Raw genomic sequence first — 24,018 nt, 5'->3', positions numbered from 1 at the left:
GTTCCTCTACCTTAGTTAACCCTTTCAAGGCTCCTTTTGTTAACGCTTCCCCTTAATCGAATTAAAAAGAGAAACAAATACAGGCCAATATTAAAAATAGATCAAATCCAACTTTTATTCATTCACATTTTTTATTTTCTTTTAACTTCATAGAATCATTTGAAAATACAGAAAATTAGAAAAAACCAAAACAAATGCTGTATTTCAAAATGTAGTAAGAGTTCGCTGGGTATGGACATTATAATCCAGTCCTGATGCTCTCATGAACACAACACTTCCTCTTCAGAAGGAGAACATTTCCATAGGATGCTGCTCTGCCAACATGAGAGTGCCTTCATTATTATAACAGCGCGCCAAGTGGAACATTTAGATGTAATAACCAGGACTGATCTCTATTTATGACTGATCAAGGCCCGAGAGCAGCGCTGATGACTGCTGACCACGCTGTCTGGTCGCAACATCAAGTCCTTCATGACGTTCACTTTACGGAGCAACTTCACAACACAGGAGCTGAAGTTTTCTTTCAAAGTCTCTCCCCCCCCCCCCCCCAAAAAAAAAACAACAACCGTTTTTCAGACGTTCTCCCAGAGGTGAGCGAGTCGAGGTCAACATCTGCCGATGCGATGCCGCGTCAGGCTTACGCTGCCGCTTTCTTCTTCAGCTGCGTTTCGAGTCGACTTCAGGTCAGCCGGAGGTGAAATGTTGCCGCGTATATTCCCAAATCAACAGCGCGGCGCTGACGTGCACGTTGAGCGAGCGAATGACACCTTGTTGAGGGATCTCAACACACACGTCCAACATTTGGAGCAAGTTGGCAGGAATACCTTCACGTTCATTGCTAGAGACGGGAAAGAGAGAGAGAGAGAGAGAGAGAGAGAGAGAGAGAGAGAGAGAGAGAGAGAGAGAGAGAGAGAGAGAGAGAGAGAGAGAGAGAGAGAGAGAGAGAGAGAGAGAGAGAGAAAAAAAACAAAACACTGTGTTGTAAAGTGGGGCAAAGTATCAGGGAAATTTAGTTTCACGTTTTGGTAAGTACACTAATTTACTTTCTCGTGTCATGTCAGTATGATGTCTAACGACTATAAAGCCGAGGTCATGAGATGGTTGTACGAAGACTTTGAGAAACTGGTGGAAAGTAACAAAATCTGTCTACCAGCACCTCCATGGCACAATTGTTAATTAGTTATTGAGCTTTACAAGTGCCAGGCCAGCTGTTTCCCAGTCTTTTCGCGAGGTTAAGCTAAGCCTTTAGTGTACATTGTAAACACACACCAATGGCGGCTCGCTTGCTATCGGGGAACAACTTGGGGTTTTTAGTGTCTTGGTCATTTTGCATGAGGAGAGGAGGACACGGGGATGGAACCTTACAATTTGTTGGCAACCCACGCTACCAACTGAGCCACAGCCCTCCTATTACAGACATGAGAGAAGCATCAATCTTTGAAATTTGATCCGTATGCCTTTAATGAAAAGGACTCCGTTTACCCCAGAGTTTTATTCTCATCAGGATGAAACAGCTTCCCCAAGAGAACACAAAACAACCTTTACTCAAACCCAGACTAACCTCAAGAAAAGGCTTCACACCGGACTGGGACATTTGAGATATATTACTGTTTTCCCATTTACACAAGTCATTTACAGGATTTGTACTTTGTCAACAAAAACTCCCGACTCCCCCGATATCTTAAAACACCGTTTAACATCCGACTGCGTGCAGACTGCTGCAGACACCAGTGCGTATTACGTACACTACACTTTTTGCAACTGGACGTTTTTCCAGTTTTTATTTGGCTTTATGATGCGATCCATGTGATCGAATTCAAGAGCCCTTCACTACGAGCGGGCAAGTTCATCTTCTCAAGTCTTTACAATTATACGCTGTAAGCTCAAACAGATGACTCCCGAGTGCAAGTCCAAGAGCGATTCAAACTGTAATCAACAGAGTGCACACTGAGCTCCGGCAACGTGGCCCATGCAAAGCAGACGTAAAGAGGTAATGAGTTTGGAATTCAGTCTCCAGAGAGGGGGAGCCACGCAGCACCGTGATGATGAGCTCCATTTATCTGGAGCGCAACTGGGTGAGAAAATAGGGACCCGATGAGATATTAGAGGCGAGTCATGCTGTGCTGAGGAGAGCGCAGCTGTGACGGCACTCCAGACTGAGCTCGCGCACACGCTCACACCTCTAACGCTCAACACGGTGAAACAAAACAGGACGTCTACACGGAGGGGGGACCGATATTAATTTGTCACTTTCTGCCCGGCCAGCCGCACAATCACAGAACATGTTCGGAGAGGACGGTGCTGCACGAGCTTCTGAGTAGCTACAAATGGTTGAAAAAAAAAAAAAAAAAACACATTTTGGGAGCAACTAGAGGAGGCCACAGGGCAGCCTTACGAACAGAAGAAGTTTTTCCGCTGCTGTCATCACACTATCGCACCGCTTTCATGAGTTCTTTCATTTCCTTTGGACTTGTCCACGGGGAAAGCCAATTACAGCCCAGCATGTCCCGACAGGTACACAATGGAGAGGAGAGCTGAAAAGCCCCACGGGGTACCGCGCTAAACCGGAGATGACATTAAATAGCTTCGTCAGCTCACACCTTTATCTGTGTGAGAGCCACAAGGGCATTGAAGGGAAGACGGAGGCTCGCGTGTATTTATGTACAAATGGTTGCGTGTGTGACTGCGCTGATGGAAAAACAGGACTTTTGTTTGTGGTTTCATACCCCAGGAGCAGCAGGGTCTTCTCAGGGAACTGGTAGTCCTGCAGGCTGTGACTGTTGGCTGTCTGCTCCACTCCAACTATACAGTACCCTTCACTCTTCTTCACCTGCAGGAAGTTAGTGAGCTCCACCGGCTTCACCTAAAGGACACGGCATGATTTTAGTGATGAGGTGAACAACTGTTTTATTTGAAAACTGTAATTAAAACAATCAAACGGAAACAGGATACACATTTTTTTACGCAATGATATTTTGGTAAATCGCAAAATATCCCATCTAGAAACGTGTTACCAGCTGTCTCATGTTAACATGATCGCCTTTTTGTGCTTCACATGGTAAAAAAAAAAAAAAGATGCCACAGACTTGGAGGGACACCGGGGTAGCAGCAGGTTTCACAGAGCCTCATTTAAAACGTCCTTAAACGTTTGCCTCGAATTTAAATAGAACAACATGGGTTTTGGTTTACTTCCACTTCCCATGTCGGCTGTTACTGTAGAAGAGCCAGAAATCTCCAAAACTGAGGGGAAAAAGAAGGAAAATAGAATTTAAAGAAAGATGCTGACGGGTCCCTTAACACTTCTCCTGCTCTCAGCAGAACAAGAAGCCATTAAGAGAGCTACATCCAGCTGCTGTACTGCTGTCAGCATCCCACTGTTCTGTGGTGTTGATCTTGATGAAGATTGCTTTAACTCTAAACTAACCGGTCTGCAACTGCACATCTCTCGTGATTGTTGAAATTCATTTTCTGCACTTCACCTCTAACAGAGGAAGCCACAGCTCAGACGAGACGCTCAGGGACTGGAAGTGTTTGTCGCTGACGTGGCGGAGGCTGTCCAGAACCAGAGCACTGGCACCAAATATCTCGCACGTCCGGCACAAACCTACGACAACAAACAAACAAATGATAACAAAGTTAAAGTAACATCTGTTCAATTTATGAACTCTGAATTGCAACACCACCACGCTGCTGAAAAAAAAAGTGCTGCATCACATCTAAAAAGGAGGAGGAGGACTATTCCTTTAATTCTTTTGACTATGAAATGATGACTGGCACTGGCAGTGCCGACTCGGCATAACACGGCGAGCAGTTTATCATCATGGGCTCGGACAGATATATAAAAACTAGATCTACATCGGCAAATGAGTGGGAGATGATTTCAAAACATTTACATAATGGAAGAGCAAATGTTCTCACTTGCATCATCCAGTATTATTATTGGTTTTGAAAATGGATCTTTTTCCTTTATAAACCAATTGTGATTTTTTTTTGTTTTTTCCCCCAGCCTCTTATCATCAAAGACACAAAATCCCCAGTACACATAAATGATGCGTCTGTGATGAAAGCTGGACATTCTCTGTCTTAAGTCTGATTAGAGGGCTCGGGTGGTTTTACGATGTTTTACCCGTAGATCATTGTAGTAAAACCAAATTACACAAAATCAAATGTACTGACATTTTAGTTTTATTTCCAGACTTGACGAGGAAGCCTGATAAAATGTGATAGTGTGAGTCGTGCTGCTCCTGACCTCCCAAATTGGTGGGCTTGTCGATAAGGGAGGCCACGACCAACAGCGCGCCGTGACGTTTTCCCAGCCGAGCCGCCCTCTGTGGTAGAACCAGCTGCAGTTCAGGCTCCTGCTCCTGGATCCCCAAACTCCAGGGGGTGATCTTCTTCTGCACCTCGGCCCAGCGCTCCTCCTTATCCTGCTCACCTGCGAGACACGACGACAATGAGGACTCGGTGAGAGATTGTGGTGGTCTCGTGTTACGCTGTAGTCCTGCTGCTTGTGAGGGGTGCTACTCTACTTCTGTCTTGCTGGATCCAGTCTCCAGGCTGCAGCTGGTTCAAGTCGGGAGCAGGATTTCTCAAAGGGAAAGATGGACTTCCAGAGAAACACAAAAGTTTCTCAAACTTCCAGGTTGGAATCCACTCGTCATCTGCTACTTCTGACAGGCTGGGGAAAGTATAGAAGATGGTCTGAGAAAGAAAAACAGAGACAAAAAAAAAACATGTTAAACTGTGTTACTGTATTTCAGCACGCTGCTTTGTCTGTTTACCAGAAACAAACAACCACACCTCAACACTGTAATCCCTGAGAGGATGAAAGGCACCAAAGAAGAAGTGCTCCTGAATCCTCATCCAGTTCTTGTTGGCATTTCTAAATGCGAGACAGGAACAACATTAGCATATTGTGGCAAACGTATTCCAACTGTTGCAGGTGTTCTGCTCTCACCCGGTGCTCTGCATGGCCTCCGCCTGGTGCAGACAGGCCTTGATCACAGAGGACAGATCCCGCGGAGCATCGGCCTCTTCTTCTGCCTGGTTTTCTGCCAGGCTCCACACCCTCTTCAGGGCCAGTAAGGCATACAGGCGCACGCTGAAATTATGGTTAAAACACGACTGCAGGATGACGTCTAGAGCTTTGCGCAGCTGCACTGCCTTAAACACAGAGAGAGAGATGATGTAAACACTCAAAGGTGACAGAAGAAAGGAAGAAGGAAGTTTGAGTGGATTAAAACAAAAAAAACAAAAAAACAAAAAACATCCAAGGCTTTACCTGGTTCTCAAGATTAGGAATGATGATGTTGAAATGCACCAGGACTGACAGGAAGGTGCAGACACTTGTCTTGGTCTGTTCGTGATCCTGTGCAGAAAACACAGAAAGTAGTTCATGATTTCACTGTTTCACTCTGAACGTTCTGGTAGATCGATGTCTAGAGTTTGAGCTCACCCTGCTGAAACAGCCCCAAAAGCTGTGGATGTGCTCCGGGTAGCGGACAAGGATCAGAATCATCATCCACTCGATGAGATACTTCACTGAGGCCTGGTTACTGCAAAATGCAGCCTCAAACACTCGCTGCAACAAAGTGGCGACAAACTCCTGCACAGAAAAACACTGTCAGTGTCTGAGTGGTTGTTTCCTGTGTGACTGAGTGGGAGAGTGACTGTCTCACCTCTCTGAGTTTGGGCAGCAACAGCAGCAGCGTTTGCCACGCTCTGTTTTTGACACGATGTTGCAGGGAGTTGCTATAGTAACGCACTTTTGACTTTGAGATGTCATTATCCTGGAGCGATGGAGTGGGGAGGATGAAGAGGAGAAAGAGGAGAGTTGTTAAACTAACTGTAACTGATGCCTAACTTATTATCTTAAAGTGAAAAATGCCTTGTAGGCAAAGTGCAATTGAAGACACAAAAATCCTTGAAACTGATCGAAGGGCAACACCCAAGTTTCAGTTTATCAAGATCATATTGTGATTTTAATTTACTAAATTATGTTTATAATGAATGATTTCAGACAAACTGAAAATTATTTCTAAAAAAGTTCTTGTTTTGTTTGACATTTGTGTAGAGTTGAACATATATTAAATTATTATAACATTATGTAATTTGCATACATCTGACATTTTAATATATATTTATCATATGTGCAATATATAAATATACTATATTATATATTTCAGTGTTGGAAAAAAATACTCTTATTAATGTTCTGACACTTGTTTCCACTGTGTCATAGAGCCCAAACTAATCTATAACCTACCCTTTTCAACAGATCCAGGACTAGTTCTTCGATCAGTCTTTCATGCTGCACGTTAGAGGAGTCCAGGCGGCTCAGGAAAGCCAACACAGACGTGCGCGGCAACTGATCATCTCTGTTATCGCTGGAAAATAAAATCACCCGTTCAGATGTGAAAACATCGAAACAGCAAAAGAGACCTCTGGTGGCACTATTTAAAATCACAGCCACACCACAGAGAGCTGGAGTTCACCTCGTGACTGCGACGTTCGCTGCACACTTTTCACCGAGCTGCTCCACGTACATCTGGACGTCCTGGACGAGTCTTTGAAAGGGTGAGATGACAAAAGTTAAAACGGCTCAGAAAAACAACGGAACAGGTGCGAGAAATGCTGTGAAGCCTTACCGCTGATCTCTTCTGAACACCGGTCCATAGACACAAGCCTCAGTGACGATGCTGATGTGGTTGAAAACACTAGAAAACAAAGTGTCGGCCTGGTCGGCGCTGCCTCCGTCTGTGGGCAGCCACGTCTGACAGCAGTGTTCAAGCAGCACACCAAACACTCCGCTCTTTGACTGAGACACCTCCATCAGCTCAGTGGTAATCTAAAAACACACAAACACCACCACCATCGAGATACATGTATCATGTAAGTCATGACATGTAAGTCAACTAGTCTTCTGATCTGATTAACCTGTTTCAAGGTGGCCGTGAGGGTCGGAGCCTGAGTGTGTGTCAGCTTGAAGAGTTGATGGTGGAAAGCCATGGAGATGAAGCCTTTCAGGGCCGGCCAGAAGTCATGGGCGTTAGTGCTCAGCCCCTGAACCAGTTCCCAGCTCCGAGTCACAGCCTCCACACACAGGGCCTCTTCATCGTGCACCAACTACAAACAAATTATCACCAAAACAGACACTTAATTAGATCAGAGTTCAATTTCCAAAAGTTGAAAACAACTCACTCTTTGCTGCAGACAAACGTCTCATTCTTAATTGTGTCCAAACTCACTTGTGGCAGCACCGTCTCCATAAAGGTGAGCACAGGCAGCACCAGGTCACTGGGTAGCAGAGCCAGGGCCTCAACGCTGCAACTCAGAGCAGCACTGAGAGCCTCGGTTGCTCTGGAAACCTCCACAGACTCAGGAATCCCAACAGCCTTAATCAGGAAGTTCAGACAAATCCACTGGTCTCGCATAAAGTTGGCAGCGATGCGTCCCCAGTCCTGCAGCAGCAGACCTTGTGCTTCCAGATCACTACGAAAGAAGAAAAAAGCTCATCTCTAATTATGGGAGCCTGGCCTTTATTCAGAAGTATCACTGTCTGTAGTTACTGTAATAAAGGCTTCAACTAACCTCGAACACTCGATTGTCTGTGGTTTCAGCAGGCGTTTATTGAAGTTTCCTAGAGATGCTTGACTTTGTGAGGAAGAGTCCGGACTGTAGAAGTAATCATTCAGCGATTTCAGAGCAGAAACCATTTCTGATCGCATGTCAATCACATCCTGCTCCAGGAGACCACATACCATGGCGAGGGATGCCATAGTAACCGCTTGAGTCACCTGGTCGGCCACAGAGGGGATCTGGAAATGGAAAAACAATCAGCGTTGAGCAGCCGATGGATAACTCGGGTGTCAGAGGCATGAATATGTATTTCTGTACCGGCTGGTTTGGTTCTTGCAGGACCGTGAGGCTGTACTTGATGAGCTTCAGGAAACCATTCTGTTCAACTTTGTTGTGATGTTGTGGTGTTGAACTGCCCATGACAACCAGCTGCCTCAGGACACAGAGGTACAGCTCTGCCCGCTCCACGTCAAACAGCTGTAAGAAACCAAAAAAAACAGCACACGCACGTGTCAGAATTGGCCTCTATGGCCACCGATGTAATTGGGCGGATGGTGATTGGCCTGACTTGTTGTTTACCTCCTGCAGTTCTCCACACAGCCGCCTCAAGACGAACTCCTGGACTGGATCGACAAGCTTAAAAATGACCTTCTCCATGGCAACCATCACACTATGCCCTGTGAAAAAGAGAGTGGGGCGAGTGTTGAATGTCACCTGCTCCTCACTGTGTGAACCCTGACATGGAAGGTTATGATGACAGTACAACAAAATATAAGTTTATAATGACATCAGCAGAAGTAAAGGCAAAAAACTGACAAATCTCTGCTGGGATTTGTTCTCGCAACAAAATGATAATGAAGCATTTGATGATCTGAAGTTCTGGAAGCTACTCAAGTATCTGACCAAAACCTGGAGCAAAAAATGTTAAAGGTAAAATCGGAGAAATTTCATTTTTGTTCTCTTTGGCAGCACCTGTGGCGATAAGCAGTAACTGCAGGGAATTTTAAGACTTCCACTTCCCAGAGGTCCAAACAGTGTCGCCTGTGTCATGTTGTGTCTTATTCTTTGGATTTGTGCTAGTTTTTAAGGCTTCATTATCTGTAGCTATACATCATTGTTTTGTATGTGCAGCCATGGTAACCATTTACATACAAGCAGCTACCGGGACAAACAGTACGCTGCGGCTTCTTCCTCTTTCGACCACTTTGCACACGAGTGAAAAAATGAAACAGTTCTTTCCCAGGAATCCCCACCACAGACACACAGATTGTTCAGTTCATAATACTGCAAATGCAAGTGCTTTCATCAGTGGACCACAGCTGACCGATAGTTACTTACATGAAATTAATTTCCTGCCGAGATTATTACTTTAAAAAGGTCTTTTGGCTAAATTCTACAAACTAACATTTGTTTTGTTGTAGACTGAATAAGAAAGGAGAAATACAATCGATGGATAGAAGGATTAAGATTAAAAGGAAAGATTGGAGGGAACTTAATAGACATTAACGGCAGATCTCAGCCTAATATTCATGAAAAAACATGACACAGAGCAAGAATCCCTCGATCCTTGAAATATTGCTCCTGATGTATTTTGTAAAACCACATCTACGCCTTTCAAAGAGAGAAGACGATGTCACTTGTAAAATTGGAGTCATCAAATAAAATGAGGTGGCCTTTTTCGGTGATTATCTTCCAATAGAGCACTGTTAGTTTGGCGGGACGTATAATGACTTGTAACCTATTGCACGTTCACGAGGGCTTCAACAGTGAATCAGTGTGTTCATTACAGACCTCGCTCCACTCCGACTGGCTGGCAGCCTGCCGTTGCTCCGAGCTGGAACAGGCTGAGCACCAGCTGCAGGCTCTTGTCACTCTTACGCAGAGGCAAGTAGATATTGGTGCTGAGTCTGCTCAGCGTGTCCAGTAGAGGAGCCAGTAGTGACTCCAGAGTGTTACTGATCTCCGCTCCGGGTCGACTCTGCTCCATGTCCACACACAGCAGAATGGCCCTGGCCAACTTATCAGCCTCTCTGGAGTCAGGCAGCCTCTCAGTCTGACCTGAAGAGCAGAAAAACTGGCTGTGAAAACGACCAGAGAGGAATAATCACGTCTGCAGATAAAATGATTCACTTTACGTCTCACTTTAGACGCACCAGTGCTCGCAGGGACTCGGAGATAAGCGAGTATCTCGTCTTGAACATAAGCTATCACAGTTTCCTTGTTTGAGGAAGTGTGATCTCCCTCTGTAATCCTCGGCTTGAAACTTCCTTCATGGTCCAGTAGCCAAGAACACAACTGCAGCGATTGTCACAAATATATAGGTTAACGAAAGGTCAATCACACAACTTCACAACGTGTCACTTCAGTGCAGGTTTGGTGGACTGTTCCTTCATCTGTCCTGGTGTTAGAGTGTACCTGATCCCAGAGGGCCGTCCCTCTGCACAGCGACTCGTCTGCACGGAAATGCTTAAGAAAACTAAAAACATCATCAAGGGTCACTGCGCTCTGAAAAAGAAATCAAAAAATGTAAACTTCTCATCTTTAAAACTACGTGAACAGCTGAGCAGGTTATACAAAAAACAAACAAAACAGAAACATCTTACTGTTTTAGGAATAGTTACTGTGCACGAGGGCAGTTAGACATAATTTTCATTCTTGATAATTCTTCTATATTCTTCATATATCAAATAGAACATGGATTACTTAAAATGCTGTTAATTAACTAAATAATGAATTTCTTAAGCATTATTTAATATTGTATAACTGCATCAACACCTCCGTGGTCATAACATGAACAATTGACCAAAAGATAGTAAATAGCAGATCCACTTAAAACAGAAATATGCTGGGTATTAAAATCATTATGGGCTTTGATCAAAATGCCGTTTACAATCTCACTAATATTTCCGTGGCATTCTGTGGACCAGAATTCCTGTCTTACCACGGCTGTCAGACAGAGGGCGCTGTGCAGCAGGAAGCACTGGGCAGCTCCTCTCAGCAGGACTTGATGAGTGATCATGGTGCTGCGCAGCACTTCTCTGTGAAACACAACACACTACATCAGCAAGTGTAACAGCTTCGACACACTCTGACTGTAACCATCATGAGTTACCTGAGAGCGGTGAGCCCTCTGATCCCCAGCAGTGGACATGGGGGAAGTTTGGAGAGGGCCTGAGCGAGGAAGAGGAGGGGTATTGCGCACCAGTGCTTTGAGCCCAGCTGCTGAATCAGCTGAAGCAGCACGCCACCTACAGAACCGACAAACCAGTCAGAGATGGACATTTAACCACGAGAGTAAGAGGTCGTCAACACGTACTTTCTGCTCTCCTGTACCTTGATCCTCAGGCGACAGGCTACTGAACAAGGTTGCCAAAAAAGCCTGAAGTTTGACGGCCAGTTCTGGACAGTCTCCGACACTCTGCCCAACTGACCTGCCCGTGGACAGAGGCTTGAGTTTATTAAGGCTGCTGCGCAGCAATACTCAATAACATAATACCTGCAGCACGGCAACTATTTCGATTTTTAAAACCCTCACCTGTGGAAGAGTGAAGATTCAGAGAGAACATCCATGAAGGGGCCGACGATAAACTTCGGTCATGCAACGCAAGAGGGGACTTTAATACAGACATTTAACTTCAATAGATTGTGGTGAAACTGAATTAATGAGCCCGAATCACAGTGAGCTGTTCGACTCTGAGCTGTTACCTGAGAAAATGCTAAAGCAAAGGTGGACTGCTGGAGGCCCTGCAGCTCGAGCAGATGACACACTCCTTCTCTCATTAAGGATTTATTCTCACTGTGGAACATGCGCTGGTACACACACAGCAGCCAGGACGGGTGGAAGAGGCCTTGACCTGGAGCTGTAACACAAAGAGAGCTGGCATGTCGGACAAACACAAACCACCACGTTGGGACACAAAAAAACACTTTGAGCTACTTTTACTGGTTTCCAAGTGAATTAAAATTTTGCAATTGATCCTTGAACCTGTTTGGGATTATTAGATTTAACTTGCGTACGTCTGACATTCGTCTATTTGAATGAACTCAATCCGTTTTTCGTTTGATTGAAAACTCTTTCTACAAGAGGTTGCAATATGAGGGACATTCAAACAGGTCAGAGACTTTTCCTGACGCACGGGAACAGAGTTCATGTTATGTTCTGAGGTGTCTGAGGGAAAACAATCAGTTCACACAACCTGAATTGTGGTGCAATGGCACTTTGGTTTTCTAACATGACAAGTTGAAAACTTGCCGAGAAGGATTCAAAACTAATTTCCAAACTTTCATCACAAAAAGATTTCCCAGTTCTGGTCTTACCTTGACTGTCATTTACTGTTGTTTGGATCAACGTGTCTATTCTGTTCAGAACTGGCCGAACAACGTGAACCTGCAGAGGACGAGGAGAGCAGGATCATTACAAAGATGTGTCATGACGCCCACCTCAGAGCTGCCAGTGAAACAACAGTCATGTGGAGGTTCCTTCCTACCTGGTTTTCCTCCAAGGTCTCCATCACCAGTGCGTAATCCTCCCAGAACTCTCTCAGCACTTTGGTCCTGCTGCGGCTCCATTTGAACAAAGTCTCGTCTAAAAGAGTTTCAACATAAGTCAGAAAACAAGCAGTACAACAGCTGTGACACTGCGGCTGGCAAATTAAGAGCTTTTTACCTTCCCCTGATGGAGAGGAGGGACAGTCCAACCCCTCCTCCTCTGAAAGGGCTGCACACCTCTTCAGCAGGTACAGTGCCCTCTTACGGGACACGCTGTCCCGGTGAATCAGTCCGTCCTGGACCATCCTCCAGAACTGGAGGGACACACGAGGGTCGGGGGAAGAGGAGGGAGGGCTGTGAGGGTTCAGGAGGTGGTCTGACAGGGCGGTCAGACACAGCAGCGCCCGCTCGGTGACCACAGGTGTGCGGTGGGTGGAGTGCCAGCTGCACAGATCATCCAGAATCAACCTGAGGAAACTCTCCAACCTCGCAGCGCTGCAGCAGCTCAGCAGAGTCAAGAGGATGCGGACTATGATTTTGGAGACCAGTTCATCAGGGAGAGTTTTGATGGAGGACAGGGCGGAAGACAGGGTGGCGAGAGAGAGCTGCTCGTCCTCTGAAAGAAAAGGGACGAGAGCAGCCATGACTTCAGTCGCAACGTCCACACTGAGCCGTCCCGAGCCGGGCGGCTCCTCCTCGGGCGGCCGGAGTGAGGGCAGGACGGACAGAGCCGCTCGCCTCCACACCGCCTCGTCACACGCGGGGACGCAGACACTCACGAGTCTGCAGGCAGCGGCTGTGCTCTCCCTGCAGTGCACTCCTCCACCAGCCTCTGCTGATATTCTGGAGAGGAGAGGCAGACATTTCGTCCAAATTACCGACTCAATTTTATCCTGAATACCGCGTCTTTTTGCCGAGTCGGCCAAATGCGGTCCGAGTCCCTCGATGAAGGCTGCCAGCGCCTCCACCCGCTCCGTCTCCGGCCACGACTCGCTCTGCCAGGACAGAGACTCGAACAAAACGTCGTAGTTGGGGGAGCTGGACAAGACGGCGTTAATTAAAACGGAATACATTGTACGTATCTTTTACACCGTCGGGACTAAACGAGCTTAAAACATCCCGCGACCGGCTTCTCTGCTCGCCGCTGCTATGAGCTGCACGTTTTTCTTAAACGGAATGTAAACTTCCGTAAACGTCATCTCAAACTCTCGCGAGAAGTTAGAGCGGCAAGTTGAAAAAATATGAAATTCGCAGTAAACAGGTGCAGCAAAAATGAAAACCCCTCGTTTCGTTTAATTAGCATCAAGAATTTATTTTCAGCATGATAAAAAAAAAAAACTGCTTCAGGTAAAAATGAAGGACTCAGTATTGTGACGTAACACTGTTATTCATGCGTTATTGGCATTGAGTTTTTCTGTGTTTAATGACCAACATTCTTTCGTGGTGACCTTATGTTGGCTAAAGACATCAGTTCTTTTGAAAACCAATGATCATTTAGAAATCTGTGAATACCTTCTGAAAAAAAAAAATATTGTGGGGGGAGAGAAGGTTACGGTACATAATAATAATATAAAAAAAACACCACTGGAAATTAATTACACACTTACTGATTCCAGAAATAGTGCTCCACAAATAATACTTTCATGTTGTAATTACGACAGCGGGAGGAAAGTATAGAAGGGAGACGCTTTGGATGAATGCATTGCCTGCTGTAAAGAGGTTGAATTTTCCACATCGGTAGCTACATTACTGTGGACGACTAACAGGAAAAGCATGACAGAACACACAATACAAAAAAAGAGTGTATTAGAAAATATGATTTAAAAAAAAGTTGGTAAAAAGATACAGGAGGACAAACATTAGCACCATGGCTTTTGAAGATTCTCCCAAATAAAACGAGGACATTCACATTCTTTACAATATTTAAAGGAAAGTAAGCTGCATCTCATGAATGCCCGAGGCAGCACACAACTACATGGTATTCAAATTTAAAAATATTTAGTGCCGTCAAACCCAGACATTTCAGAGAATGTTTTAACAGCGTGAACTTTACAAAAGACAGTAAACTTGATTAGATACGTTTCTGTTCAGAGACACTGAAATGTAAAAGTAGTGCATGTCTCATATACACAATGTACAACATTAATAAATATGCTCTGTTTACTAATTGAAATGTTGCTGAATTAGATCTCGGTTTTCTAATCCGCAGCTTTTGGAGGAGGAACGCAGGGTCCCGTCACGTTCAACAACGTCTCTCTGCAATATGTAGTACACACACCCCTCGTCGCAGAAAAAAAAAAAAAAAAAAAAGTGACATTCAGGTGTTGGCAACCTGCGAGTGAAGTTGCACTGGAAGGAGGAGAACGGGCGTGTCCATCAGCACTTGATGTATTCAGAGTATGAATTCCAGGAACTGTTCATCAGCTAACATGTCCAGGGAGAGGCAGTTGGTAGACCTGCGGCCGTAAAAGGAAGGTTTGGATTGGCAGTGCAAGAGGGGGTAGTAACTGTGATCAACGGAGGTCTTTGTGTTTGTGGCGGCATCTGGCAGCCCAAAGGTGTAGCTGTGGGAGGAATCCTGCGGCAGCGTCGTCCCCAGGGGTGCTGGAGGCGGGAACAGACGGATGTCATCTAGACTGTGGCTGTGCCGATCCACGCAAACTTGAGGTCTAGATTTCAGCACCTAGAATACAGACAGAAGGTAAAGCTGGAAGCCGAGAAAACGCAACAAAGAAATCGAAATGAGGCAAAGAAACGCAGCGAGGGAGAGAAAATAGATGACCGACCTGTTTTAACATATGCTTGTTACATAACGTTGCGTCATCTTTATCACTGTCTGGGGGGCACTCTTTGTTTTCTGTGGAGCCCACATGAATATATTGGTCAATTTCGAAGAAGACGAGAGCAAACAGAGAATAAAAGCAGTTTTGCTTGCAGGGGTTGGATGAGAACCGTTGAATCACTCATACCTGGTGAGTGAGTCTCTGAGGAGAGTCCTGCACAATCCACTGACACACCCTCAAGAAGATCTGCCAACTGGAACATCTCATCAGGATCATCTACAAGAACCTCCTCTGGACTTCCAACACTGGTCTTGTTCTCTAAAAAAGTTTTAGAAATCTGACAATTAAAAATCTGGGGAAAAATGCTGTCATGACTGGTTTCGTTTAACAAATGAAGCATTCGTTTACTCCAAAAAGCATATTCGGAGGGATCAACTCAAATTCCATGCGCAATGTTTCAGTATACAAATCCTCTCACCTTCCTCCTGCCACCCTTCATCCTCCATCCGAGCCTTACTGCCCGTGTCGAACCCCGAGGTGCAGGAGCTGCCTTGGCTGGCTGCAGAGCTGAAACACTTCTCCGCTTGCCGACCTTCCTCCTCCATGTAGACCATCTCTGCATAGAGGCTGTGCTGGCGGGCGTCCGCTTCGATTCCAGAGCTACTGGTGGAGTGTCGGGACAGACCGGGGCTGCTTTCACTTCCCGGGGGGTCCAGATCCAGGTCATCACTGATGTACGACTCTCGGTAACGCGTCTTCTCTGAAAGGAAGAAGATTCATAATAACACTTTTTTTTTTAACGGAATCAACTGTGTTTGTTAAGGAGTTCGTATAAAGCACTGAATATATATTAAAAATACTAGTTGTGGTAAACTGGAAACTTGCAGAGGCTGACTAGTATCGGTCCTTTATCCAACATTTTAAGAGAACAACAGCTCTATAGAGAGACTACGATCGGGCCGGATATCATTCAAATATTTTTGATATCAATTTAAAAAAAAAAAAAATCTATTTTAACAAAAATAAAATTAGGTCACACATCACTGTGCAAATTGTTCATTGTCATGCAGTTTAGAAGAGGAGAGTGTAAATCTTCATTTTACAGATATTGCCTCAGGTTTGCTATCAGTAGGTTTGTAACTTGCAGTCTTTGCACAGAGACGCATTCAGTTCCCACTCAATCAATGCATTATATTTATAATCATTATAACAGACAAGTATGTGGCCAGCAATCAGTTTGAAAACAGTGAAATCAGGTGTTCCAATAAGAGACCTATGTATGGAAATCGCTGCATTGACTCAGTGACGCTGATGAGATTTACTCCCGTGTAAACATAGCAAAGCGGAAGCATTTTAAAACAAAGACACGATGAAGCCTACGTATTGAGATTAGGTACCAATCAACAAGGCATGTTTTTTTTTTTTTTATAATTGAACAGTATCAAAGCAATTTGGTCGGTGTGTAGAAAAGTTCGGTAACCAGCCCTAATTATGATCACTGAAAAACTCGCTGAGAAGTCATTTAGACTTTTGTTTACTACAATTAGAAAAGGTCATTGCAAAATATTTATTTTTAATTGACAAGAATTATGTTGTTAAATGATGCGCTGGGATTCGTAAATGTATCCCAAAGAGATCAATTTTCTCTTTTTCCAAAAGCAGCACAGATGTGCAAAATGTCAAATAATGAAGCAGCAAACAAATGCGATTATTGAACAGACACCTTTTTGTGGGCAGAACACAGGGACTTATTATAACTTATGCATCTGAATCCCAGTGGATACTGATGTGTGTTCTGCCGAGTACAAGTGGCCAGCAGCCAAACTGTAATTATCCCCGATATTCATTTTGTCCTGGTATTTACTTCTCCCTCTCTACCTTTGCTCTCCTCCAGCTGACGGAGGTGTTTCAGGGCCGGCTGGAGGCTGAGGTAGAGCTGATGGCTGCTGCTCAGGTGCAGGAGGAGGTGGCGCGAGCGGAACGACGACCCGGTGTAGTAAACCAGCTTCCTGGCTGATGGCAAGCCATCTGGCTGGATCTCGAATTTCTTACCCTGAATGAGACAACATATTATTCACAGCGTTGCATAGCTATCGCCCATTAAATAATCACAAGGGTTCATCTGAACAGAGGATGGAATAGAGCGGTGAGCATACCAGGAAGGTGAGACGTCCCACATTTGACCAGGGGAAGTCATAGAGCAGCTGTCGCATGTTGTTCACCTCCTATGAATACAAACCACACACGCATACACTTAATTAAACAAAAACAAAAAAACAATACAGCTTTCTGGATATTTAATCTACTTGGATGTATTTTGAATTTAGTGATCAGTTGTGATCAGTTGTCTTTTTGGAGCCATCTGGACTTAGAAGACGCCGAGGGCTTCAAGAGGAATCTCACGGTCTGTTGGCTTTTAAGTCGGCCAGGCCCGGAGTGCTAATCCCCCCCAGATGGCCCCTGACGGACAGATCAAACAACTGACAGGCAGCTCCTATCTCCTGATGGACCGCTGTTGGTGGCAATCCCCCACATTCCTCACACATCTCGTCAGAGGTTTTATTGGACTGCCGATACAAAGCCTTAGTCTTTGAGAAAACACAGATTCTCGTACGTGTTGACATCCATGCCGTACATTAATACCACACTCACCTGATAAACCTGCATTCCTCGCAGGGTCAGACCGAGCAGTGCTGTTCCTCTCTCTTCCTTTTTGTCCTGGACAAACGGAATGATGAAATGTCAGAGGGGCATCCGAGAGGCTCAGATAAGAAGCTCTTTCACAGTTAAGTCGCGGTCACTGGGAAACACCGAGCCGATGCTAACAACAAATTTAAAGTGATGTCACATTACGCAATGGATGGGCCAGCCTTCAAAATATTAATCAGTAGAGGAGTGATTTTGAAATGGGGAGGACAATAAACTGGAATAGCTGGGAGGGTTACATAACCGTCATACACTTGTTTGTCCAGCGCAGCTCAAATGAATATTAACTATTAGTGTTGTATTTGGGACAGTATTTCTCTCAAGAGGGAAGAAATATACCTGAAATGGATTTAAAAATGTGCTAAAAACAAATTCCATCATCCAACAGCCTGAATAATCATCCTTTCTTATCTTTAGGTGATATAAATCAGCTAAAATAAACAGACTCTGCAGTGTGTCATTGGCTATAAAAATTCACTCAAACAACTCGCTTAAACTCGTGACAGCTAAATACTAAAGTGACTCAACCTTTTGTAATCTATAAAACGTGACGGGTACATCCTCCAGTTGAGATGACTCCCTGATGAAAAGGAGGATGGCGTCACGACTTGACATGCCCCACAGCTCCTGGTGTACCTTAGGCCCGTGGCAGAGGAGATAGTCCTCTCCACGTTTAGCTACAATCTGCAGAGAGAAGAATAGATAAGACGTGTACAGTCGTCAGCATATTCAATTTATATAAAATATTGGCCATTCAAATCCTTATTGAGAGCTTTTTCAAGGCGTTTGTTGCTGCCAGAAAATGCCACCTACCCAGGGGGGAAAGTACTCCTTGGGTTCAAAATAAGGGGCGACCTCTGTGCCCTCGCTAGGCAGGGGGTGGTCACCGAGGTCAGCCTGCAGGGCGTAACCTGCCAGCTGGAAGTACACCTCCTCCTGCTGACGACATTCAGAGCGAAGCACTCGCTCCCGCAGGTCAGAGTAGTAAAGGTGCCGTGCCTTTCGTTCACTGGTACCGTGAACACCCGCAAAAAAAAAAAAAAAAGAATGAAAAGAAAAGAGGGGGGAATGGGGGGGCACAAAAAAAATGTCAATACAGAAGCAGCCTGACAACAAAATAAAGTTCAGTTCTGAAAAGATACATATGGAAAATAAATAGCAGGACGTACCAAATGAGTCGACCATTCTCTAAGTAGTACTGCACTTTGAGGCAGAGTAGTAGAGGCAGAGGTCTCCTCTGTAATCCCTGTGGACACGCAAACGTTTTGTGGTGTAAATCATGTCATTGTCATGCTAAATGGAAAGTTGTAGCCTGCACAGCCGGACATCCCAAATAACTGACGCGTTTATAAGTTTGGAGAGGCAATCAAAGCTAAACACAAACTCGTGCCCTTACCTTTCCTGTATCTTGCTTCCAATCCTTTGGAAAGTACTTAGTCAGTTTGTCCTCCATGTCTAAAAATATGTGCTCATTGTCTAAGATGAAGAAACACAATCAGGAAACGGGGAGACAGTCAGAAAGCAAACAAAACAATAATGAAATCAAGCGTAAAATTTGCCCGACAATGGGATTCATTAGGGGAATAGAAAAAAAGCCCTAGTCCTGTCCTTCCATTGGAGGATGAGGCTACCAGGAAGCCATGACAACAATGCCGATGTTAATGTATTCATTTTCTATTTCCTGTGGCAGCACAGACCAAACGGTGCTGGACGGAGCGGTGTGGTCGTAACATTTTTGTAAACAACGCTGTATGTACGCATTTCATTCGCAGGTCTAAAGAGCTGTTTGCATCCTGTGCCGAGCGTGAGGATGAAGCATCACCCTCATCCTGGTCGTCCTGTGAGTCATGACGGTTATTTTCCATTTGAGCCACCTTATCTCTTTTGTTCAACTCTGTGTCATGCTGTTTCACAACTCGCTCCTTCGACCATCCATCTCATCCCCAGTCTGACTCCTTTCACTTCTCATCCCTCACTGAGGCCTTTGAGTAAGAGTTGAGTACGGCAGGTTGAGTCATGACGGGTCCCCCCCCCCACACACACACACACTACCTCTTCCTCCTCCACTCCCACCCTCGTCTTCCCATCATCAATCCATCCCTCCTCAGTGAAGCGGAGGAATGCAAGGGTGCATTCCTGGCTTAATGAAATTAAATATTGCAGGAATCCAGGCCTAAGTAATCGCTGAACCAACACCACAAAAACAAAAGGCTGCTTATTCGAGTGGTGAGTCACACAAGACGACCGAGGCATTTCAACGTATTTGTTCAACAGGACCGCGGCGAAACAGAAAGTTTAGAACTCTGCTCAGTGGTTAAAGTGGATTACACCACTTAATTATGCAGACGGGGAGGGAAGATACTTTCTTTTTTGGGGTTTTATTGCAATGGCCATTTACTGGAAAAGTTTTCTCCAATATTACAAAAACAAGTGCCACTGCAGTTAACCGTTGCCTTAATGTAAACATGATTCCAGTGATCATATTTCCTGCGGGGTTTTTTTTTTTTTAACAGCCTACCACTGAGTACTCTAGTGTGAAGAGTCCTTTCACAGGTTGAGGCGTCAAAAGGCGTCAGTGAACTCACCTTTCACCACTGTGAGGCCAAAGAAGTGCAGCTCTTTGATTCCAAGAAGCTCTGCCACACGATTAAAAACGTCCTGGCCTGTGGACTTCAGCTGGAGCAGGTTGAAAGACAAAGAAGTCTGTGTTCAGTATACATTCACAATGTACGAATCTAATTGTGGTGCAACCAAAGGATTGTAATGATAAAGTGAGCTATTACTATCTGTAAAGTCGAGAGCACATCTGGAGGCATATTAAACACCCACCCCGACATTGATGTCCAGCTGGTCTTTGTTGGGGAGAAGAACACAAATGGTCCTCTCCTGCTTTGCTGAGGTGGACATGATGTCTTGCGTTTGTCTGCGACGAGTCGTCTGTCTCCGTTTAACTGCTTCAAGCGGATTTTTCCCTCTGCCCTTCACTTTTTATCTGTTCCAGGGCAATTCATCCATATTGCATCTAAAAAAGATAGATGACATCAGAGTAAGATAAGCCACGGAAAATTAAGGAAAACAGTTCAATATGAATGATGAAGTCAGAAGAAAGGAATTTAAGAAATAATCACCTCCTGTGTGCGAGTGGATACCGAACTAAAAGTTTAGTTTCTGTGTAACATAATCTTCTGCACTGATATTTCACTGGCAAACTGTCAATCAGTCTGAGCAAAAACAATCCCATTCTCAGACATAAGTATGCGGAGGTCTCCTATTATCCCCGTTCAAGATTAACTCGACGGCCTGTCAGTTCTGAGGGAACAATCTATGTTTCACAGGGATCAACCACACATGAATCTAATACAGGACTCAATAAATAACAAGTTTCGGCTGAAATCAGCAGCAAACACTACAATAGAGTTTAATTTTAAAAGAAGTTAATAGTTATTCCCATTCAATGAGTTTAACAAACTATAATCCGAATAATAGTCCGTAGCTGGAAACAATCAGATAATCCATGTGCGTACCTTCTATTAGTAACTACATCAACACATCTCAAAACATATTTGTATTATTGCAGATTGTGCTTAACACACCAAAACAAATGGGCATGTTGGAAGGCACTCGAAAAGCAACCACGGTTCACCTGAAACTATGCTGAGCCCGATCCGCAACTGGTACGAGGCTCATCTGATTAATGTCTAAGAATCCATTAATCAGGTTAATTACTGCCCTGCTCCATCTCTTATCCCCTTAAATCCCGCTCTGGAAGATAACCAGTCAAAGAAAAAAAGAACACAAACAAATGATCAGTAACTGAAGCAGCCGGCTTTAGTGTCAATCGGCATCAAGTTAACTGAATAATAAAAAAAAAAAAAAAACCAGCATGGTAACAGGTCCAGGAACAAACTGCTGCTTCTACTTGTGTCTTTTTTTTTTTTTTACACACAAGTCTTCAAAAGTTTTTCACTCACATTGATCGATAGGATTTTTTACGTACATTTAAAAGATCCAGATGCAAAAGGCCTCTTTGCTGAGATAAATCATGAGAAAAAAGAATATTACAAAAAGGTTTTGCCAGCGTGCAAAACAAGCTGTGGGAACTGCAAAAGCAAATGTTCTTGGCTCACAGGGAAAAACATTTGTGGAACCAAATATGATTTATGGACATGTTCAAACATGGCCTCACTCACATGTGGGTGTCAGCGCAAAGACATAAAAAAAACCTGAAAAGCCAGTAGCATGAACATTTGACATATATATATATATATATGACACAATCAAACTGCTTTTGCACTGAAAATGTAGTACAAAACTGGTACAAAACTGCAACAGATCCAAGTATATTTCATTCTGACAATGTATAAATAACTCTTAGATCATTTTTTAAAAATCATAATCTACTTTGTAATTCTTGGAGATCTTCTTCAATACAATATCTGCCCATAATGAGAGTATTGTGGATCTTCACTGTGGCTGGTCAGTGTACTATCACGTGAGCTACATTTACTCCCAAAATATTACAGTACTGCTGCATTTATGAGACTTTAAAAGACACAGATGAGAGATTAAATAACACACCGAGGCAGTGCACGATAAACAAACAATAATACACTGTAGTTTGCTTTGTGGATGACTGAGATTTTTGACTTTTGTGAACAATTCATGTGTGAAACATGAGACTCAAATAGAAACAATGCTCTGCACAGGAATGTGGAAAGTTTGTTTTTGCATCTGGCCCGAAAACCGTTTTAAACACCTACTTTTAATAAGAAATATATGTTGTTTGACCACCGCCTTTGTGGCATTTGAGATTATAAGAAGATTCTGAAGTCATCAAAGCTGTCATATTGCATCAAAATATACCTGAAATAACAAGCAAAGTAATGAATGAGTTGAAACCATACCAACCTTACCTACACAGAGCTACACTAGTCTGCCTGCATCTCACCACCAAAACAAGTTGATCACCAGTCCAAATGGTGTTGACTGACGTCTTCAGACATCCCCCACGTTGCTGACCAGGCATCACATGAGCGCAGCCATCTGTATGTTTTAATTCCCCCCCCCCCCACCCCTGTTATAATCCCCACCTCTGAGCACACTGCTTGCTGATGGAAAAACAACATCCCCCCCCTCTGCAAGTTCTCTGAAGTATCAGGGATCCTCACTGCCCGCTCAACGAGATAAGAACAAACAGTCTCACACTCACCCCACTTTACATCTACTAGATGAGTCCGTTTTGGGGTACCAGTGCATTTTATTTTATTTTTTTTAATTTATTTTTTTTTTAGGCCTTTTAAAATCGTTGAAATTATTCACAAAGTTCAGACTCAGAAATTCTTTTTTTTTTTTTTAGGAGAGATGACCCAAGGTGCATTAATTAAACTTACTTTTTTTTTTTTTTCTTTACCAAATAAATCATTCAACGTAACTCAAGGCACGCAAGGTAACACTGTAAGCTAACAAGTCACTACTTCTGTCACAGTTTCTGCACATATTTACGAGTCAGCTGCAACTCGGAAACAAAACAAGAGAAGCGAGCAAGAGTTTTAAAGTCCTTGCTCTTTTCCGAAAGGAAAAAACAAACAAACATGTGTTTGGTCGGGTTTCGTTATAGCGTCTCAGCCTAACAGCGCAACAAGTGCATCCCCCAACTCTGCCTACTCATTTAACAAGTTAGATATGAAGCAGTAAGTTACTTACTATCACAGTACAAGAGCCGAAGAAGTTCAAGTTTCAGCCACAGGTTTTCTTAAAGCTTGTTCAAACACTTATTCTATTTTTAACGGAGCAAAAAAAAAACGTGACATAAGTGAGGAGGCCACCAGTTCTTCCCTCTCTCTCCCCATTGCGTGTTGTCGTTTCTCTGCTTAAACCACCTCTGAAACGCAGACATTTGGACCGTACCATTTTGGATGGTCGTGGGGGTGACTCTGCTGTGATTGGGTTCTTGTTGGAAATGTTTGTAAACTTTTAACGTCTTTTTGGATAATTATTTTAGTTTTTAACTATGTTTATATTTGCTAATTAAACATGTTGTTTTATTCGTATAGAAATATCAGTACCGTAATATTTCAAGTAAAAAAGGACGAACTTTCCCTGTTTTAGTGTTAGTGTGGTGGCTCGTGCTAATTAGAGGTCCGAGTACGAGTGTTGAAGCGGGTTTCCTGAGAAACTGGGGGATCTTTTAATTTGTGTTTTTCTCTATTTTAAGGCGAGCTGTGTGGCCTGAGCAGAGACGTTCCCACGTACGCGTTGCAGTGCGTGGGGCGCTGTCCTGACCATCGGAACAAACCATGTAACAAAGGCATGTCACTTGTCATTGACAAGTATCAGTCCAGTTGCGATCCTCATGGAGTATCCCCAGGGTTTTCAGGGAAAAGATTTCATCTAAATGGGCTGAATGATGATACCGTTAAAGATACGTAAAACACTAATTGAAACAACGGTCTGTTGAAATGAA

At 44.0% G+C, this 24,018-nt stretch overlaps 2 protein-coding genes across 4 annotated transcripts; both read right to left on the bottom strand.

Annotated features, from left to right (window-relative positions):
- Nucleotides 1-569: 569 nt before the first annotated feature.
- tarbp1 (TAR (HIV-1) RNA binding protein 1) lies at nucleotides 570-13,199 on the bottom strand. Of its 2 annotated transcripts, XM_069713997.1 has the most exons (29): nucleotides 12,245-13,199; nucleotides 12,066-12,163; nucleotides 11,896-11,965; nucleotides 11,284-11,438; nucleotides 11,114-11,166; nucleotides 10,912-11,009; nucleotides 10,691-10,826; nucleotides 10,520-10,616; nucleotides 9,994-10,083; nucleotides 9,732-9,873; nucleotides 9,370-9,636; nucleotides 8,158-8,255; nucleotides 7,897-8,055; nucleotides 7,591-7,817; nucleotides 7,248-7,491; nucleotides 6,937-7,125; nucleotides 6,648-6,847; nucleotides 6,495-6,566; nucleotides 6,266-6,386; nucleotides 5,679-5,789; nucleotides 5,456-5,605; nucleotides 5,282-5,368; nucleotides 4,958-5,163; nucleotides 4,801-4,882; nucleotides 4,530-4,701; nucleotides 4,250-4,435; nucleotides 3,480-3,604; nucleotides 2,727-2,863; nucleotides 570-838 (listed from the first exon to the last, which is right to left on the bottom strand). In XM_069713997.1, exons 1-29 carry the CDS (start codon nucleotides 13,137-13,139, stop codon nucleotides 685-687), a joined length of 4,821 nt encoding a protein of 1,606 aa, XP_069570098.1. In that variant the 5' UTR covers nucleotides 13,140-13,199; the 3' UTR covers nucleotides 570-684. The 2 variants fall into 2 exon arrangements, with proteins under 2 accessions (XP_069570098.1, XP_069570097.1); XM_069713996.1 differs by having other exon boundaries at nucleotides 12,066-13,199.
- A 164-nt stretch (nucleotides 13,200-13,363) lies between these two features.
- LOC138629973 (FERM domain-containing protein 6) lies at nucleotides 13,364-23,523 on the bottom strand. Of its 2 annotated transcripts, XM_069714023.1 has the most exons (14): nucleotides 23,259-23,523; nucleotides 20,385-20,577; nucleotides 20,141-20,231; nucleotides 18,952-19,031; nucleotides 18,725-18,801; nucleotides 18,369-18,564; nucleotides 18,084-18,239; nucleotides 17,502-17,567; nucleotides 17,006-17,074; nucleotides 16,728-16,902; nucleotides 15,328-15,609; nucleotides 15,036-15,167; nucleotides 14,853-14,923; nucleotides 13,364-14,749 (listed from the first exon to the last, which is right to left on the bottom strand). In XM_069714023.1, the coding sequence occupies exons 2-14, from the start codon at nucleotides 20,460-20,462 to the stop codon at nucleotides 14,459-14,461; spliced, it is 1,764 nt and encodes a 587-aa protein (XP_069570124.1). In that variant the 5' UTR covers nucleotides 20,463-20,577; nucleotides 23,259-23,523; the 3' UTR covers nucleotides 13,364-14,458. The 2 variants fall into 2 exon arrangements, with proteins under 2 accessions (XP_069570124.1, XP_069570125.1); XM_069714024.1 differs by lacking the exon at nucleotides 23,259-23,523 and having other exon boundaries at nucleotides 20,385-20,589.
- Nucleotides 23,524-24,018: the final 495 nt, after the last annotated feature.

The sequence above is a fragment of the Brachyistius frenatus genome, unplaced genomic scaffold (assembly GCF_029030835.1).
Source record: "Brachyistius frenatus isolate BFR_SWC_R1_liver_20210118 unplaced genomic scaffold, ASM2903083v1 Contig_124, whole genome shotgun sequence".
In the NCBI taxonomy this organism is placed as follows: domain Eukaryota; kingdom Metazoa; phylum Chordata; class Actinopteri; family Embiotocidae; genus Brachyistius; species Brachyistius frenatus.
The sequence above is the reverse complement of the archived record's forward strand: the minus strand, read 5'-3'. Positions and strand labels throughout refer to the sequence as shown.

Excerpts from the sequence above, each read along its gene's own strand:
- tarbp1 (XM_069713996.1), bottom strand. The coding sequence starts at position 13,139 with ATGTATTCCGTTTTAATTAACGCCGTCTTGTCCAGCTCCCCCAACTAC. Across the intron at positions 9,874-9,993 it reads GGACGGCCCTCTGGGATCAG|TTGTGTTCTTGGCTACTGGA; the intron begins GTACACTCTAAC and ends CAATCGCTGCAG. Across the intron at positions 5,606-5,678 it reads TGCTGCCCAAACTCAGAGAG|GAGTTTGTCGCCACTTTGTT; the intron begins GTGAGACAGTCA and ends TTTTCTGTGCAG.
- LOC138629973 (XM_069714023.1), bottom strand. The coding sequence starts at position 20,462 with ATGTCCACCTCAGCAAAGCAGGAGAGGACCATTTGTGTTCTTCTCCCC. Across the intron at positions 19,032-20,140 it reads TGGCCTCACAGTGGTGAAAG|ACAATGAGCACATATTTTTA; the intron begins GTGAGTTCACTG and ends TCTTCATCTTAG. Across the intron at positions 17,568-18,083 it reads CGTTTTATAGATTACAAAAG|GACAAAAAGGAAGAGAGAGG; the intron begins GTTGAGTCACTT and ends CCGTTTGTCCAG.